At 41.7% G+C, this 18,758-nt stretch overlaps 2 protein-coding genes and 1 long non-coding RNA gene across 6 annotated transcripts in view; all 3 read left to right on the forward strand.

The window, feature by feature from the left end:
• Positions 1 to 455, forward strand: part of nup88 (nucleoporin 88) — a 48,348-nt gene extending 47,893 nt beyond the window's left edge. For both annotated transcript variants that reach the window (XM_084698515.1, XM_084698516.1), the window contains one exon: positions 100 to 455. In XM_084698515.1, coding sequence (XP_084554641.1) covers positions 100 to 163 — 64 coding nt within the window. In that variant the 3' untranslated portion in view covers positions 164 to 455. The remainder of the gene's footprint in view (positions 1 to 99) is intronic.
• A 4,802-nt stretch (positions 456 to 5,257) lies between these two features.
• LOC146288719 (uncharacterized) lies at positions 5,258 to 12,031 on the forward strand. Of its 3 annotated transcripts, none has more exons than XM_084698928.1 (9): positions 5,260 to 5,786; positions 5,868 to 5,976; positions 6,183 to 6,277; positions 6,392 to 6,451; positions 6,713 to 6,781; positions 6,862 to 6,906; positions 7,255 to 7,493; positions 7,761 to 7,920; positions 11,871 to 12,031. In XM_084698928.1, exons 1-9 carry the CDS (start codon positions 5,582 to 5,584, stop codon positions 12,002 to 12,004), a joined length of 1,116 nt encoding a protein of 371 aa, XP_084555054.1. In that variant the 5' UTR covers positions 5,260 to 5,581; the 3' UTR covers positions 12,005 to 12,031. The 3 variants fall into 3 exon arrangements, with proteins under 3 accessions (XP_084555056.1, XP_084555054.1, XP_084555055.1); XM_084698929.1 differs by having other exon boundaries at positions 5,261 to 5,786; positions 7,761 to 7,901; XM_084698930.1 differs by lacking the exon at positions 7,761 to 7,920 and having other exon boundaries at positions 5,258 to 5,786.
• Positions 8,705 to 10,340, forward strand: LOC146288720 (uncharacterized). The gene is made up of 3 exons (XR_014755239.1): positions 8,705 to 8,837; positions 9,152 to 9,255; positions 9,877 to 10,340. It is a non-coding gene; the product is annotated as an uncharacterized LOC146288720 (long non-coding RNA).
• Positions 12,032 to 18,758: the final 6,727 nt, after the last annotated feature.

Genomic DNA, 18,758 nt, shown 5'->3' on the forward strand with positions numbered 1-18,758 from the left:
TTAAGTAACTTTGTTGACCTCTGGGAAATCCTTCTACCAAACATGGGAAAATTGTGTCAGTTGTGTGAAAATGTTATTCTCTCTTCTTTTACTTTCCAGGGGAGAGCACATAGCCGAAATGATGAAACAGATCAAGGACATCAAGAACCAGTTCAGTTTTTGAGACTGAAAGACTGCTCATTCATCTAACAGCCCCCCATCCAGACACACCACTAAAATAAGAGTCCTGAACCACTTTTATAAATGCATTCCATCTACGCAAATTGCTTGTGCCATCATATTTAATTCTTTGACAATTTTCTTTTGTTCGAGACTAGTCTTAAACTAGATACAGGGCAGTCTGTCATGATTGGAATGTTAAGTTGTCATGCTGGGTATTTTGTATGCACCTTATGCATATAAGGTTTTATATTCAACATTTTTGTCCTGGGTAATAAACGAAAATGTATGTGTTGTTTCGCATTGGGTTATCGTTAATTTGCAAATATCCAATTTGCTGGACTACAGAGTAATCATTAGTTATTCCAGTGTCAGTTTTAACAGGCTGGTCTAAGGTCAGATCTATCAGACTGGTCTCAGAAAAGATATACAAATCTGGTCTTTCAGGTTGGTCTCAGATCAGATCTGGCTTCTCCAACAACACGTAGCTGTACCTGTCGTTCCCCCCGACTGATCCGGGGATCTCAGCTAGGACCGAGGCCTGCGTCACAGACACCTCCTCCTGGATGTCCAAGCACCACCTCCAGCTGAACCAAGCCAAAACAGAACTCCTCATCATCCCGGCCAAACCCTCCATCTCCCACAATCTCTCAATCACCAGGGATCTGCGACGGTGACCCCTTCATCCTCAGCCAGGAACCTCGGGGTGACCATTGATGACGAGCTTTCCCTCACAGCCCACATTGCTGCGGTCTCCCGGTTGTGTAGATTCACCCTTTACAACATCCGCAGGATCAGGATCTACCTGTCTGAGCATTCCAACCAGCTGCTAGTCCAAGTACTTGTCCTCTCAAAGTTGGACTCCTGCAGTGTTGGGTGTAAAGGCCAATTTATACTTCTGCGTTTTTACGGACACGCACAGAGGGAACGCCCTCTCCGTCAAGGAACTCCCTCTCCAAGCCCCTCGCAGAGCTCTGCGTGCACCTCCTGATTTTCCTAACTATCCGTCCATCTGCCCGTCATTTTACGGATACCCCTTGGCTGTGATAGGTCCGTAGTAGGAACTTCTTGAGTCAGGGGCGGGGGCGGGGTTGCCGTGACCAACAAGAAAATAGAATCCTTTGACTGCCATTGTTGTAGGTTTTTACAAAGCATATTTCAACTAAACAGTACATCAGCATCTGAAATGAGACGAGAAATGGGCAGTGTAGTTGCTGAAAATGTGCTTTTTTTATTGATGAAACAACTAACTTGTAAATTTGCTCCCGACTTTTCGATAACCTAGCTAGCATTGTCACTGCAACGCTATCTACTGTTCAGATGGTGATTTGCTTTCAGCACGCAGAGCCGTCGGAGTAGTATAAATTCAACCAATCCGTCCGACTCCGTGCGTGCGTCTGTCCGTAACGGAGTCGGAGTATAAATCGGCCTTAATGCGTTACTAGCTAATTAACTGACAACTGTCAGTTAACAACTAATTAACAACTGTAATTAAATTACTTATCCACTGAAAAAGTAAAGTTAAGGGATTACTGTTAATCTTTTGGTCATTTAATTACAGTTACTTGTAATGTACTTGCGTTAAATACTGTAAATTAGTCAAACAGTTCTGTATAAATCAATTTTGAATTAAAATCTAAATGTATCGTCTTAGGGTAAAAGTGAACGCTGCCTCTTTAAAATCGTTAGCTGTAGTGCAGTTGCACGGGAGACGTGTTTTTGCTGCATTAGCGCGGGCTCTAGCGGTTTGAAGTGGAAGATTTCGGACTCGGCCGAAGCAAGTAGCTCGAACCAGAAACATCGGGTAGGCTACGAATCATGAGCTTCAAACTTGTTTAAATAAATACATTTATGTATGGTTGCGGGAACTAGGAGGGGGCTGCAGGGGGTGCTGCAGCACCCCCTGACAGCACGAGAATTTAAAATGATATGACTTTAAAATCCACCACTGCGGAATAGCCCCGCAGGAGCGGACTGGCCATCGGGAACACCGGGAGAAGATTAACGATGGAAAACGAGGATAAGGAACGTAAGGGTGGGGCTGAAAAATAAAGAGAAAAAAGACATAACTTTCACTAGACAAGGTTTTACCAAAACAGCCATTTTTATTTTACACAAGGCTCAAAAAACTAGGCTATTTTGTGCTCCAATAAAGGCCAAAAAAGTTGGCCTTTAAGTATCGAATTCCCAAACTAGCATCACATCAAACCCAGATTATGCATGAATTGGCAGGCAGCTGTTGTGGCATAGCTATACGGGGGCCGGTTCTGGTGGGCTGGTCGGGATAAAAGTCCAGGGCGTATTTTTACTCCCAGTCCGTCCCTGCCGCCCCGCAACATTAAGCAACCCCCTGATCAAATTTGTTCCCGAGACTATGCATTTATGTTGTTAATAAATAGGCTAACAATAAATTGTTGTACCAGCAATCCAAGTTTTGTTTTTCACTGTAGAAATCTCAAATTCCATAATGATTTGCCAATGCAAGAGAGTACCGTCACCTTTTTTTCTCCACTTCAAGCACTGGTCCTGGGGAGAAAAAAAAATACGCGGCTGCGGCTAGCACAGGTAACCTACTGAAGCACCTCACAAGGCAGCATCGACGAACATTTGTGATCAATGGGCCTCATTCACCAAATGTTCTTACGAACAAATTTGTTCTCAAACGTTACGCAGTTTTCACGAAGATTCTGGCATTCACCAATGTTTTCTTATTTGGGATTTGTTCTTAGGTAAGAACAGAATTTAAGCACACCCAAGAGCACTCTTACGCACAATTGAGAGCCGACATGTTTGCGCAAAATAAATAGTTATACCTTTTTTCGTCCGTTCTAATTTACAATTGAATATTTCTCTCCTTTAGCCTATAATTTTCCAACTAATAATTTTCATAATTTTACGCTTTTTTTGCTTGTTTTAATAAATACACACTACACTTACTTCTGCTCATTTGTAATGCACTTGGAATTTCCATTGTGCTAGGCCTGTATATATACAGTATTTTACAATCGCTATGAAAGTTTTTTCAATACCTTTAATAAGATTCCTAAACTCTTAACACAGTGAGCACAACATCCGTCTGTGTAGGCTGTACAATGAACACATTTCTTGTTGCTTTGACACAAAATGCATAGAGTAAACACACATTTTAAATGCTTGAACTTCTTTTACACACAAGCTCAACCAAGATCAAAACAATCGATTTTTACTGTCCAATTTACCAATCCCAGATAGCAAACAGACGTTGAATTGACGTTGAGTTTTGGTTATATTGATCGGTTTCCGTCGGATAACCTAAATTCAACGTTGAATCGACGTTGTAAGTGGTTGTTCTATCAACGTCGTGGAACGTCGTTCCAACAACATCGATTCAACGTTGCTTTTGATTGTTTCAACATCGTTCACAACTGTTGAATATGGATCGGACAAAAGCTCTAAGATTCAGTTTTGGCCTATTCTATGCATGATTGATTGTGACTACACAAAGACACCATTCATTGTTGTTTTTTTTGTGGATCTGGAAAACCAAACAGTGTTTGGGAGTATCTGAAAGCCTTGGTGGATGACCTCTCCCACTTGTTAAAGAATGGTGTGACTTATAGAGGTACACCTTTGACAGTCATTGTGTCCTCCTTTATTTGTGATGCTCCTGCACGTGCATTTGTCAAACAGGTAAAATGTCACAATGGCTACTCAGGCTGTGACAAATGCCATCAAGTTGGTGAGTGGCAGAGAAAAATGACATATCCAGAGACCACTGTTAGGCTTAGATCTGATGAGGAGTTTGTTATGATGGCAGATGAGGGTCATCATTTAAACCCTAGTCCTCTCACAGGTATTGTGAAAATGGTGTCCCAGTTTCCTATCGACTACATGCACCTCTGTTGTCTTGGTGTTACTCGGAAATTAATACAGTTTTGGTTAAGGGGCAAACACTTGACCACACGGCAGCCGTCAAAAGTGGTTTCAGCATTGTCGGACAAATTAATTAATCTTCGTCCACATATTCCAGCAGAATTTGCCCGCAAACCTCGTGGATTGACAGAAATTGATAGATGGAAGGCAACAGAACTGCGACAGTTCATGATTTACAGTGGGCCTGTGGTTCTCAAAGACATTCTTCCACAGGAGCTTTATGATAACTTCTTATTATTTTCAGTTGGTATGTCATTGCTTCTCTGCCCTAACCTCTCAGGCTCCACGATAGATTTTGCACATAGAATGTTGGTAGCTTTTGTGAGTAATTTTGGTGAGTTGTATGGTAAAGAGATGGTGTTTACCATACATCAAGTAATACATTTGGCTGATGAGTATAGGCAGTTTGGTCCACTTGACAACGTATCTTCTTTTCCATTTGAAAATGTCCTTGGAAAAATAAAAAGAATGTTAAGAAAGCCACACCAGCCTTTACAACAAGTGGTCAAAAGGCTTTCTGAGGTACCTGGTATACTGGTACAACCGCCAGGTGTCCAGCCTGTACTTCTAGACATTCACCAGGAGGGTCCATTGCCACCCCAGTTTAGTCTTGCACAGCAGTATAGGAAGGTTGTTACAAAGGAGTTTTGCCTTTCCACCAAGCAGGGAGACAACTGCATAGCAATAGGACAAGAAATTGCACTGGTACAAAACATACTGAAGTTCAGTGGTGCAGTATATGTAATTTATAGAAAGTTTAACAACACTGAATCATATTTTTCTTATCCTTGTCCCTCCTCATACATCAGTTGTTAAAGAGTTTATGGTTTACACAAGTGCTTTGGTGTTGGGCAACTTGAGAATATTAAGAGAAAATGTGTATTGTTCCCAGAAAAAGAAAGTTTCATTGCAATCCCCCTTCTTCACCAAGCCTAATAGGAAACAATAACAAAAAACAAACAAGTGGATGGCAGACCCTAACCCAAATAGGAATAAGCTATGTGTCCTCAATAGAGGGGGCTCATTGATTTGTTGTTTTGTAGCTGGTTTATTGTTTTTGTGTGTTTTCCGTGCGGCTAGAGCAGTGGTCTCGGGGGCACATCCATGGTTTGAGCGGGTCGCCAAATGCTGGTTGCCTCAACATTCCATCGGGCTCAAGTGCATAAATACCCACCGCCAGTATCACACATGAAGACTAGGGTTGAGTTAGTGAATGGGTTAGGTCGCTGGGTTAGGGTTAGCTCCACTTTTGTGAAAGGGGTGTCTCTTTCTTGTTTCCACCTTGGGGGTTGGGTACAGCCTAACATAACAAAATAACAATACAAATATTTAAAAAGGATGGCAGAAATCTTTATAAACCAATAAGAATTATAATAATAAATGGCTACAGTTTTTAGGGTGGCCTTTTATCACTCTTTAACACTCTTATCACTCAAAATATGTTATATGCCCTGTTTAATGAATCTCTCTCAAACAAATTCATTCAATTCAATAACTATTAGGTTACCAGATGGCACAGCTGTGGAAAGTGGTGGAATTTCCAGACAAAAGCACTGCAGTTGTTGCATCAAACTGGTTGGAAGAGACAGTACAAGAGAAGACATGTTATTGGCCTCCATATGATGGACAGCGGATGCAAAAAGCAGTAATGAACCACATCCCACCAGGACGAGAGTGGTCCATTCATAAAGGCGTCAGGGTCTTGGCTAACTGTGGTAAGTAAGGTTACTTAAAGAAAACAAAAACAAAAACTAAAAACAGACTTGTTTAGTTTAATTTACTTAATTCCCTTTCAGCATCCTATCTTAAGGCAAAGCAACATCTCCAGAAGTCTTTGCAGCCAGATTGCCTTACGTCGGACATTCAGTCCGAAGAAGAGAGCGACACCAGGCAAAGAAAAAGAAGGTCAATGTCTTGTTGTACAAAGAGTTTGTAATAAAAAGAATTTCCTCTTGTACTGTCAATTCACTTTTGATATTTAAACTATGACTACGTAAATATTGCCCAGCTATTAGTGAGTGCATTCTGTTCAGTTAATTTCATTCACCGTAAATTGTTTTGCATATCAATTCCATGTTGGGTTGTGTCACATCACTCATTTTGTTCAAAAGGCCTAATCCACGTTACCTGGAGGATCAGGAGAGTGAGGAGGAACCTGATAGGGGTCCTAAAAGACGAGTGGTCCGACCCACAATAGTCATGCCAGGTATGGTTAAAACAATAGATCAGTGGACTTTACATAAACACACAAGTGTTTATAGCTATAACACTTGTGTATACAACAAAGTATAAAATATAACTTTTTTGGTTCTGGTTTTAGATCAAGTCCTGGCACAACCATCTATGTCCTGGAATTGCTTGTCCCAGAGACCACTTGCAGGTAATCAAAACAGCAATAAATAAATAATAATAATAGCTGTAAAAAGAAGCATTTGTAAACTGTGTTATTTGTGCAGACTTGAATAACGACAAGAGACCATATGCATTTCCTTATCACTTCATCATTAATCCTAACATGACACCAATTTTTCATTCTAACCCCTTCGACAACAGGAGGGGTTAGAATGAAAATTTGGTATCATGTTAGGTTTGTTTAGTGTATCAATGTATAGTTCAATTTCAAATAGTATGTCGTTTTCAGAACCAGCTGAAGCACCACGGGCCAGTGAAGGGCGATATGGTCAACCTCAGCCACCTTCCTTCTACCAGGGTAACTACAGGTTTTCTCTTTTGTACTTTCACTTGTACCAAAAAACTAAACACAGATTTAATCAGTACAATATTGTGCAGGATTCCGATTTGGGCAGTCTGAGGATCCCAGGAAGATCATGAGTGGTAAGCATAGGATTTGTAGAGACTTTCCAGTCATATCTCATGACCGATCATTACATTTACATTTAGTCTTTTAGCAGACGCTCTTATCCAGAGCGACTTACAGTAAGTAAGTAAGGACATTCTCCAGAGGCAAGTAGGGTGAAGTGCCTTGCCCAAGGACACATCATTTGGTGTGACCGGGAATCGAACTGGCGACCTTCAGATTACTAGCCCGATTCCCTAACCGCTCAGCCACCTGACTCCCGATCATTAGTATTTCTAGATTTGGGAAAATGTTAAAGACTTTGAGTTTGGGTCTGTATTAATTTCCTTCCTCTCCTCCCCTCCCTCTCTTTTATCTGTCCAAAGACCTCGCTCTCAGTAAAGTCCTGCGGGCCCTGGGGGAGCTAAAAGAGGAGGTGCAGGCACTCAGGCAGGAGACGGTCCAGATGAGGGCTGAAATGAAAATTTTGGGGACCAAATCCAAGTCAGGATCCAATGACCCTCAAACTATTTCCAGACCACCAGTCAGCCTACCCCTCACAACCTTTGCCAAGCTAGAGGAGATGGAGCAGATGCTACTATCGGAGGTGGAGCGGCAAAAATTGGTAGGCACTAAACAAATATTTAATTTCAACCAGAATTATTTTTGGCATAATTATTTACTCACTCAAACTAATACTTCAAATTAAAAGGCTATACAGAGGCCACTAACAAAATGCAAAACAACAAATTAAAGTCACAATAAATATCAACCTCTCTTGGCAACAATAGACTGCTCATCCACTCGTTCTAGACCCTAGCCAATAAGCTCTAACTGTCACAGCTAATACAGTGAGTTCTAAATTAATTTCCATTGTATTTCTGTTTTCTAGACAACATACTATACTGTATTGGGTGGTCACACGGCAAAGGATTTCACAAGGCGTCTGCTCATTCAGACCTTCACAAACTCCTTTGCCAGTTCTCTCAACTGGGCCGGGAAAGGGATGAAGACAGGACTAAAATCCACAAAAGTGAAAGACTGCATGTTCTGTAAGTCATAATAGATTGAAATAAGGATAATTATTCAACTGAAATTTAAGCAATGTGACACCCGAGGTTATGTGTTTGTGCTGTATGTACCATAACCAGTAGGACTTCTAGGGATCCTTTCAAAAGAGACCACAACCATGCATGTACTCCAAATGGTTCAAGAACAGCTTTCAACTTACTTTTGATATGCCCTGGTTTAGGCGTTTTAGGCGAATTTGATAGTATTATTCAGAGGTTAACAAAGTAACAACAGATGTTTTTTTATTTATTATCATTGGCAACACAATAATTCCCTAACTCTGCTAGACTGTTTTCAAGAAACACAAACATTAACCGACCAGAGTTAACTTACTTTGTATGTCTAGTGCATGTGTAGCCTGCCGAACTGAGACCCACACAGGACACAATTACTTTTCCCGGGTTCGTGTATTAACTGTTACTTTCGCCTAAAGGCCACCCCAAGAAATTATTTAAAACAAAATAATACAAAACAATACGGCAGTGGCTTAGGACACTGACATTGAAAACAATATAAAGTCATGGAAACCCTGGCGCTAGCAGCCACATACGAATCCATAGACATATCCAAAAATGGTGGGACAGGTTTGCTTCTTTCCCCACATATTAAATACACATCCACGCCACTCTCTTTTACTGCCAAATCATTTGAACACCACTATGTGATGATAACTAATCCTATCAAAGCATGCTTAATTGTTCTTTATCGCCCACCAGGACCGCTAGCTGACTTTGTGGACGAGCTGGACATGCTCCTCAGCATTCTCCCGGATGATGGAACCCCCCTGATAGTCCTTGGGGACTTCAACATCCACCTCCAAGGAACGCAGGCTGCTGACTTCTTGTCCCTCCTGACTGCCTTTGATTTGACGCTGCTGAGCACACCGGCGACCCACAAGGCAGGCAAACAGCTAGACCTCGTCCTGACACGTAACTGTATCACTGACTTAACCTCTGTAACCCCACTGCACATATCTGATCACTACTTTATCAAATTCTCTGTCTCTCTCCCTCCAACTCCTCCTACCTCCCCTCCCCTCGTAACTTTCCGGCGCAACCTCCGCTCCCTATCCCCCTCCCATTTCTCCTCTGTTGTAACATCCTCCATCCCTCCCATTGACGAGTTCTCGTCCTACCCCACTAACACTGCCACCGACACCCTTTTAACCACGTTAACTGCATCACTTGACTCTCTCTGTCCCCTGTCAACCAGGCCTGCTCGATCTTCTCCCTCCTGCCCGTGGCTTACGGATGTTATTCGTGAAAAGCGGTCCACCCTTCGAGCAGCTGAGAGGAGATGGCGCAAGTCCAAAGACGGTCTGGACCTTGATAAGTATCACTCCCTCCTTAAATCCTTCTCTTCTCACATAACTGGTGCTAAAACCCTCTACTTTCTTAACAAAATTAACTCTGCTTCTAACCCCCACAAACTTTTCTCTACCTTCTCCACCCTTCTTAACCCACCTCCCCCACCCCCCCCCCTCCACTCTGACAGCAGACGACTTCTCCTCCTTCTTTGAGGAAAAAGTCTCCGACATTAGCAGTCGGTTCCCTAAACCCACCTTTCCTACCCCCTCACCTTTCACGACTGACCCAACTAAATGTCTAAACTCTTTCTCTCCCCTGTCCGAGTCAGAGCTCTCTGACCTCATTCTCTCTCATCGCCCCACCTCCTGCCCCCTTGATCCTGTTCCCTCCCCTCTCTTTCAAACTATCTCCCCCTCTATCATAACTTTTCTGCTCCATGTCCTAAACTCCTCTCTTACCTCTGGCACCTTCCCCTCTGCCTTCAAACAGGCCAGAGTTGTTCCTCTACTCAAAAAACCCTCCCTTAACCCTGCCGTCCTCCAGAACTACAGACCGGTATCACTGCTACCCTTCTTTTCTAAAACAATTGAACGTGCTGTATCTAACCAACTCTCTAACTTTCTCTCTCAGAACAACCTGCTTGACCCCAACCAATCGGGCTTCAAGACCGGCCACTCCACAGAGACTGCCCTCCTTTCAGTCACCACTGCCCTCCAGTCTGCCAGAGCGGCTTTGAGGTCATCCGTCATCATTCTGCTGGACCTTTCTGCAGCGTTTGACACGGTTAACCACCAGATCCTGCTCTACAGACTTGGAGAGATGGGCATCACTGGCACTGCACTCCAGTGGATCTCATCCTACCTCTCGGGAAGATCCTACTAGGTCTCCTGGGGAGGCAAACTGTCAGACCCCCGCCAGCTCTCCACCGGTGTCCCACAGGGCTCCGTCCTTGGACCCCTCCTCTTCTCTCTGTACACCACCTCACTTGGACCAATCATCACCTCCCATGGCTTCTCCTACCACTGCTACGCTGACGACACCCAGCTGTACCTGTCGTTCCCCCCGACCGATCCGGGGATCTCTGCTAGGATTGAGGCCTGCCTCGCAGACATCTCCGCCTGGATGACCGAGCACCACCTCCAGCTGAACCTCGCCAAAACAGAACTTCTCATCATCCCGGCTAAACCCTCCATCTCCCACGACCTGTCAATCACCCTGGGATCTGCGACGGTGACCTCCTCATCCTCTGCCAGGAACCTTGGGGTTACAATGGATGACGAGCTCTCCTTCACGGCCCACATTGCCGCAGTCTCCCGGTCTTGTAGATTCACCCTCTACAACATCCGAAAGATCAGGAGATACCTGTCTGAGCACTCCACCCAGCTGCTAGTCCAAGCACTGGTCCTCTCCAAGTTGGACTACTGCAACTCGCTGCTCGCTGGTCTCCCAGCATGTGCAACCCGCCCTCTTCAGAGGATTCAGAATGCAGCGGCCCGCCGGGTCTACAATCTACCCAGACGCTCCCATGTTACCCCGCTCCTCATCTCCCTCCACTGGCTACCCATCAACGCCCGTATCAGATTCAAGACCCTGGTACTGACCTTCCGAGCAGTGAACGGGACTGCACCCATCTACATCAAGTCTCTCCTGCAACCTTACACCCCCACCCGTCACCTACGGTCTTCTTCAGACAACCGCCTGGTGGTCCCACCGCTCAAGACTGCCCGGTCCCAACACAAGCTCTTCTCCTGCCTGGCGCCCCAATGGTGGAACCAGCTCCCCAGCTCCATCAGGGACACTGACTGTCTCCCCACCTTCAAGAAAAGGCTCAAGACGCACTTGTTCCGGGAGTACAACGGCACTTAAGAATGCTTGGCTGGATTTGTTAGTCTCCTCCAGGATCACTACGACTCTTATTGAGTGACTTGTTGCTATTGTAGGTTAGATATAACGAAGTTAAGTCTTGTACTTGCTGTGTAATATTTTACTGTTGATTGTTCTTTTACAGGTACAGTCCTGCACTTTTGTGGTTCATGTTGTTTTATTTGTAACTTGTATAACTACATGCTCTTATGGGTCTTCCCTTTTGGCACTTGTTTAGCTTTTTCACAATGTATGCTTCATGTTTTGGCTGCTTGCAATGTTTGGGACTATCTCGTTGTTATGTTCAGTGACCTATGCTCTTTTGTAAAGCTCTCTCTTGGAAGTCGCTTTGGATAAAAGCGTCTGCTAAATGAATAAATGTAAATGTAAATGTAAAATAAATTATAAACACAAAACATCATCCAGTCACAAGACTAACAGGTTTAAATCAAACCTTCTAACATATTTTTAAAACGGTATAACAATATTTACCTATATTTAACAAGGTTAACTACGGCATCCACGAAGGTGCTGCTTTCATGCTTGGCAGAAAAGAAAAAGAGTGATCAACTAAGATGCACCACGCTAACGCCTGGCTCGTCACACCGCCACCTAGTGACAGAAATAAATTAATCTAAATACCTTCAAGGTTTATGACAAAATATACACTGTATTTTCCCCACCCAGCTACAGATGTAAGGTCAGCTACTTTGTATCATTTGCATTAACTGGTATGTAACTAAGTCCCTTATCTGTTTCAGATGCTGTACGGAAGTTATTTCCTGGCGAAACTCATGCTGAGTTTTCTGACACCGTGAAGCGCTGGCTGCGGTATGCGCCAGAGCGAGACGGGGGGAAAGGACGAAAACGCGCTGGAGAGACAAAGGAACCATAGGTCTACTTAAATAAAGTCTCCATTCTACTGAATATCAAACCATGTTTTTCTTTTTATTGTACAGCCTACTTCAATGGTAAATGAGTATGAGTATGTCCAGCTGTGCAAGTATCGTAGCCTCGATAGGCTACAGCCAGTAGCTGAAACTAATGTAGGCCTATCCCAAAGAACAGTAGGCCTAGACCTAATGAGAAACTGCTCCTGCTGGGAAATAGTAACTTTCTCTCAATGTAGCCTGTAAGCATACACTCCATTGATTAAGTGGGAACCCACAAAACAACCATAAACCAACCAAAAGGTATGATTGATTTAATGTTGTTTCTGCGTTTGGATGCATCGTAAAATAACGTTGAAACAATGTTGTATCCAAGAATCCAAGAATCGATGTGCGCGTTTGAATCCATTTCGACGTCGGAAAACGACGTTAAAACAACACCTTTCGCGATAGAAAAACAACATTGATTCAACGTTGTTTTGCTAACTGGGATGCTTTCACACTGTCAGCAAAACAGATATCATGTTCAAAACCTAAATTATTGGCTAAAGTCAAAGTGAACAGCTGTTTATATTGTGAATTGAAACAGAAATATATCCCCTGTATTTTATTCTATTGCTACTGAGAAACAGCTTAAGTTATGCAAATACTGTACATCACAGCTGATTCCCAACTTGGAAACACTCAGGTGTTGAGGTTCTTTCAATTGCATGACCATGTGGTATAGACCAGCGGTTCTCAAACTTTTCAAACATGGGGGAAACCGGAATTCTCCACCCCCAAAAGTAGCTAGCGCTATGGCTGGATACTCCTCTCGATAACTAAAAAACGTTCGAATTTCTTCCACAATCGACCGAATTGGCCAAACAAGGCATGTGCATTTACCATACAGTGTACATAATCTAGCTAGTTAATGTTGTTTTTCCAAGTTTTCTAGAAATCTGCTCAAATCGAGGCTTAACAGTGCTACTACTACCGTCATAGCTATGGAGGACCAAACCTGCCATATTTACAAATGAATGAATGAATAAATAAATGTCCACATCCATGCATTTAGACAGAAATAAACGAATATATATATTAATTAATGCACAATTGTCAATCAATAGTTACATATATTTTACATTTATTTATTTATTTTGTATTCATTTATGTATTCATTTATGTATTCATTTATTGATTTATTGATTGATTGATTTATTGATTGATTTATTTATTTATTTATTCATTTATTTATTTATTTATTTATTCATTCATTTATTTATTCATTTATTTATTCATTTATTTATTCATTCATTCATTCATTCATTCATTGTTCCCAATATGATAATGAGAGGAGGCCAGTAGGCTATGGAGGACCAAACCTGCCATATTTACAAATGAATGAATGAATAAATAAATGTCCACATCCATGCATTTAGACAGAAATAAACGAATATATATATTAATTAATGCACAATTGTCAATCAATAGTTACATATATTTTACATTTATGTATTTATTTATTTTGTATTCATTTATGTATTGATTGATTGATTGATTTATTTATTTATTTATTCATTCATTCATTAATTTATATATTCATTTATTTATTCATTCATTCATTCATTCATTCATTCATTGTTCCCAATATGATAATGAGAGGAGGCCAGTAGGCGTGGAAACTGATGTTCAGACATTGCAATCAATCCAGAGCCATAGATTCAATCTAGGTAACGCCTGGGACACACTGGCTGCGAAGCGCCCTGGAGCGCCACAATATACTACGAATGGCGCGATGCTGTTCACACTAGACGCGCAGCCTGTCCATGTAGGCTATGTTGTCCATGACAGCAAGGATGGATGTAAGGCTACATAATCGAATACAAAGCGTGGAAAACGATTAGCCAATGGTGTGTCAAATACCGCCTACCTATTTTGATTGACACAACTCATTAACATATTGAGAAGAAGAAATACAGGAATGAATGAATGAATAAATGAATGAATAAATGAATGAATAAATGAATGAACACATGAATTAATAAATGAATGAATACATGAATGAATAAATAAATGAATACACAAATAAATACATAAATACATGTAAATTATAAGGTAACATTGATTGACAATTGTGCATTAATTAGTACATGTATTCATTTATTTATGTCTAAATGCATGGATGTGGACATTTATTTATTCATTCATTCATTTTTAAATATGGCAGGTTTGGTCCTCCATAGTAGGCGTGGAAACTGATGTTCAGACATTGCAATCAATCCAGAACCATAGATTCAATCTAGCTAACGCCTGGGACACACTGGCTGCGAAGCGCCCTGGAGCGCCACAATATACTACGAATGGGGCGATGCTGTTCACACTAGACGCGCATTTCTCCACGCCGGTCACCAAGCCTTTCACCTTCTCTGAGATTTTCTTTTCTACATGTAAAGCTGACATGTACATAAACATGGCATAGGCTACAGGCTATTTAGGCAACTTGTTGCTCCAACAATAACCGTCGCAACGGCATCCCATTCCCAACATAACGTGGCAACGTTTGGCTTTTGTTGCCGTAGTCTTTGTAAAATATGTGCTATGGGGCATACAACTCCATTTAGGACTAAGCTACTTTTCATCTTCGATGATTAACTTTGTGTCGTCAATCTTCACAAATTTCTCTTCTGCTTGATTGGGGGCTATATGCCAGATTGTCTATCTCGCTCACACACAGGACAAATATGTTGGTTTGACAATCAACAATCAGGATTTTTTATTTTAAAATGTTTACGTTTTTATCGGGGTAAACACATGGTTGGCCGGTCAGCGTAGTGAAGTTGGGTGTTAAGTGATAGCCCACAACTAACGTAGTAAAATCTTTATAACATGTTTGTTTATCCAAATATCATATATGGTGAATTAAATCTTTATTTTCAACAAGGTCGGCCAGCCTGTCCATGTAGGCTATGTTGTCCATGACAGCAAGGATGGATGTAAGGCTACATAATCGAATACAAAGCGTGGAAAACGATTAGCCAATGGTGTGTCAAATACCGCCTACCTATTTTGATTGACACATCTCATTAACATATTGAGAAGAAGAAATACAGGAATAAATGAATAAATGAATGAATAAATGAATGAATAAATGAATGAATAAATGAATGAATAAATGAATGAACACATGAATTAATAAATAAATGAATACACACATAAATACATAAATACATGTAAATTATAAGGTAATATTGATTGACAATTGTGCATTAATTTGTACATGTATTCATTTATTTATGTCTAAATGCATGGATGTGGACATTTATTTATTCATTCATTCATTCTTAAATATGGCAGGTTTGGTCCTCCATACATAGCTGCCTGTCCTGTCGGACACGTAATTATTTCCTAAAAAACTTGCGTCACTCCCACAAACAAATGCTTCGTAAGTAAACATTTTTAGACTTTTAATTGACAATATTGACAACACATATTAAGAAATTTGTCTTTACTCATAATATCATCTCCGATTTCAATTCGAAGCTGTAAATCTACTGTAGGCAATCTCCCATGGTATCCGCTCTGGCTCCGTCTCGGAAAACAAGGGCTGCCGTTGCTGACGATACATTTATTTCCCCCTCCCAGTAACCCCTTAACCAATGATATATGCTTTGAGCTCAAGTTGTCATGAGTATCTGGCAGTTTTCAGAAATAAAATCGGTGATTGGACGGCAAAGATATTGAGGCAGGAAACATGGGAATTTTATTTTCCATATTTGAATTGTCAGGCAGGAATCATCTCGACCCCAAACAAATTAACGACCCCCCGACAACCTTTCGCGACCCCTTTGGTGGTTGCGACCCCCACTTTGAGAACCGCTGGTATAGACAGTAAAGAGAACCTCTTTGGGCTTATCTGGTGTGGGAAAAGAACAATATAGAGCAACAAAAGAAAGTAAGAATACAGTAATGCCTGCACAAGGAAGAGGAAGACAAGTACCAGGACAAGGGAGAGGAGTGGGACAAGGGAGAGGGAGACAAATACCAGGACAAGGGAGAGGAAGACAAGTACCAGGACAAGGGAGAGGAAGACAAGTACCAGGACAAGGGAGAGGAAGACAAGTACCAGGACAAGGGAGAGGAAGACAAGTACCAGGACAAGGGAGAGGAAGCCAAGTACCAGGACAAGGGAGAGGAAGACAAGTACCAGGCCAAGGGAGAGGGACAGGGGAGAGGAGAATGTGTGGTGGCGCTCAGAGAATGGCCAGAGCTCGAGTAATACTGTAAATGGAAGCCATATTGCATATTTCTTGTCCTGTTGCAAATGAAGCCTTTACTGCAGCAATTATGTTATGTCCTTTTTTTTCAATACAATAACCGTACATTCTATAAAGCTACTCTGAGATGGGTCATTCAAAAAACTGTAAACTAGCCTTGCTTTGCCTCTAATTCAAAGTCTGAAAACTCTCCGTTGGGCTGTGACTACGGGGCATGTTTCAACCGAACTCGTAAAACAAATGCCTCTACGCTCAATTGGATAGACCTACAACCAATCAGAGTAACGTAATACGTTGTTTGTTGAAAACAAATTCAACCCAAGGGCTCTTTCGTGACGTTGTTGATTACGTTACTGTTGATCATCTGTCCATCATCGTATAAAGCCCTTCCTGGCAATTTCAGTGGTCCGCCCAGAACCTGGTTTTATGTAGTTGTTCCCAATACGAGACCCTCCAGACCCAACTTCCCGACCAAGTTTTTTTGTGGGTGGGGAAAAGTTGGGCTGGCAGCCAGGCTAACCAAGAGCAGTCCTCATGGATATTTGTAACAGTCAAAAAAACAGTCAGTTTTTTTGCTTAAGAATTCAGATTTAAGTTAAACCATTTATTTTTTTACTTCATCAGTTCTGCACACTTCTCCAGATACAGCGTTCACTGCATGAGTAATTGCATACCATGCATCGGTTTTATTTACTGATTTGTATCCACAGCCGACGCTATTACGTAAATATGATGTGTAGTTTGTCGCTAACTTCTTGCAGCTGTACCTCCACTTCAGAATTATTATTACGTTTACCTGTCTTTTGTTGAGGCCTTCACCGTCTTTACCAGGTCGATTTGACATTTCTCTGTGCAGACGGCCCTGCCATATCATGCCCTTTTATGGGAATTAACGGGGCGTTTACCTATGCTAAATAGGAGCAATGGGGCACGAGCTTTATATCTAGTATTGGGATTCATCATTCTAAGAACACACCTGCGAACAATTCTGCTGTTTAAGAACGCTTCATGAATCACACGTAGATTTTTCTTAGGAACTTTCTTAAGAACAAATTTAAGAAATAACTTTGTTCCTCAGAATCAGAAAGGGCCATGAAAGTTTGCACAGACAAAAATGTACTTTGGCATTGACAGATAACACCTCAGCAAGGTGAGGTGTGATGTCATGTTTAACTTCAAGTTAAGCTTTTGTTTGGTAACTGAAGATGAAAGAAGGTTACATGTGTTACTAAAATGTTAAGTATTAGAAGGCTATGTTTTAAAAAGCTAAAAGGCTAAACTATTCCAAGTTTGACTTGTATTTAATTATTGAAAGAGTTTCCTTTATGTTGTCTACCCAGTCAAGGTTTATAGGGATTGTAAGAAGTAATGCATTACATTACTTATTGAATAATTAAATTACTTTTTAGACAGTTTAATCACAAAAGTATTTTAAATACAATATTGATTAAGTAATTTGTAATTAGTAATTAATTACTTTTTTGAAGTAACTTACCCAACACTGGACTACTGCAATTCGCCAGTCTCCCAGCATGCGCAACCCGTCCTCTCCAGAGGATTCAGAACCCGGCAGCCCGCCTGGTCTTCAATCTACCAAGACGCTCCCATGTTACCCCGCTCATCTCCCTCCACTGGCTTCCCATCACGGCCCGTATCAGATTCATGACCCTGGTACTGACCTTCCGAGCGGTGAACGGGACTGCACCCGACTACATCAGGTCTATGCTCCAGCCATACACCCCCACCCACCACCTACGGTCTTCTTCTGACAACTGCCTGGTGGTCCCACCGCTCAAGAGCGCCCGGTCCCAAACAGTGTTGGGAATAACCCGTTACTGTAACTACACTACTTTTGGCGGTAACTAGTAATGTAAATAATTACTTTTTTCAATTAAATAACACAGTTACATTACTGAAATTTAAATGGGCTCGTTACTAGTTACTTTTTTCTTGCATGAATTCCCCAATTTCCTATTTTTAATCTAACAAAAGAGTTTACGACGACGCAGTGTATGAACGAATCAATCCGCATTTTAGACTAGCCCACAATGGCCGACAGTTCGGAACGTGCAAGCTTTTTGTCTTGGAAATATCAACATTATTTTTTCCTTGTCCAGATCAAGGATAAAAATATACTGGTCAGTGTTGGGAAAATTGAAGATGTAACACATTTATCCTGTATAAGAATGATTCTGTGTTCAGCATTCCTTGTGTGTAGAGAGAGGCCTACCCCCAAATCTGAACTTTGGGGAACACGAGGCATATGTAAACAAGGTGACCTGGGCTGACCACTCTCTTACTGGAGAGGCCATAAAAGATGTCTGGCCTTATCTGTGTTGGGTGAATCATGTGGTCAAGCTTACAGGGGTCAAAAGGCACACACACTCTAACACGCACGCACACACGCGCGCCAGGTCTGCAAGGAGCCAATGAAGAAGAGCAATGGAACATTTGCATGCCTTTGTCTTAACCAATGACTGTAAAGAGCGGTTCTGCTTAAATA

Source organism: Hypomesus nipponensis, chromosome 5 (assembly GCF_054491055.1).
Source record: "Hypomesus nipponensis isolate SF chromosome 5, ASM5449105v1, whole genome shotgun sequence".
Classification (NCBI taxonomy): domain Eukaryota; kingdom Metazoa; phylum Chordata; class Actinopteri; order Osmeriformes; family Osmeridae; genus Hypomesus; species Hypomesus nipponensis.

Coding starts and splice junctions, on each gene's coding strand:
- LOC146288719 (XM_084698928.1), top strand. CDS start 5,582: ATGGCACAGCTGTGGAAAGTGGTGGAATTTCCAGACAAAAGCACTGCA. Junction 6,782..6,861: donor GCCACCTTCCTTCTACCAGG/GTAACTACAGGT, acceptor AATATTGTGCAG/GATTCCGATTTGGGCAGTCT. Junction 7,921..11,870: donor AGTGAAAGACTGCATGTTCT/GTAAGTCATAAT, acceptor TATCTGTTTCAG/ATGCTGTACGGAAGTTATTT.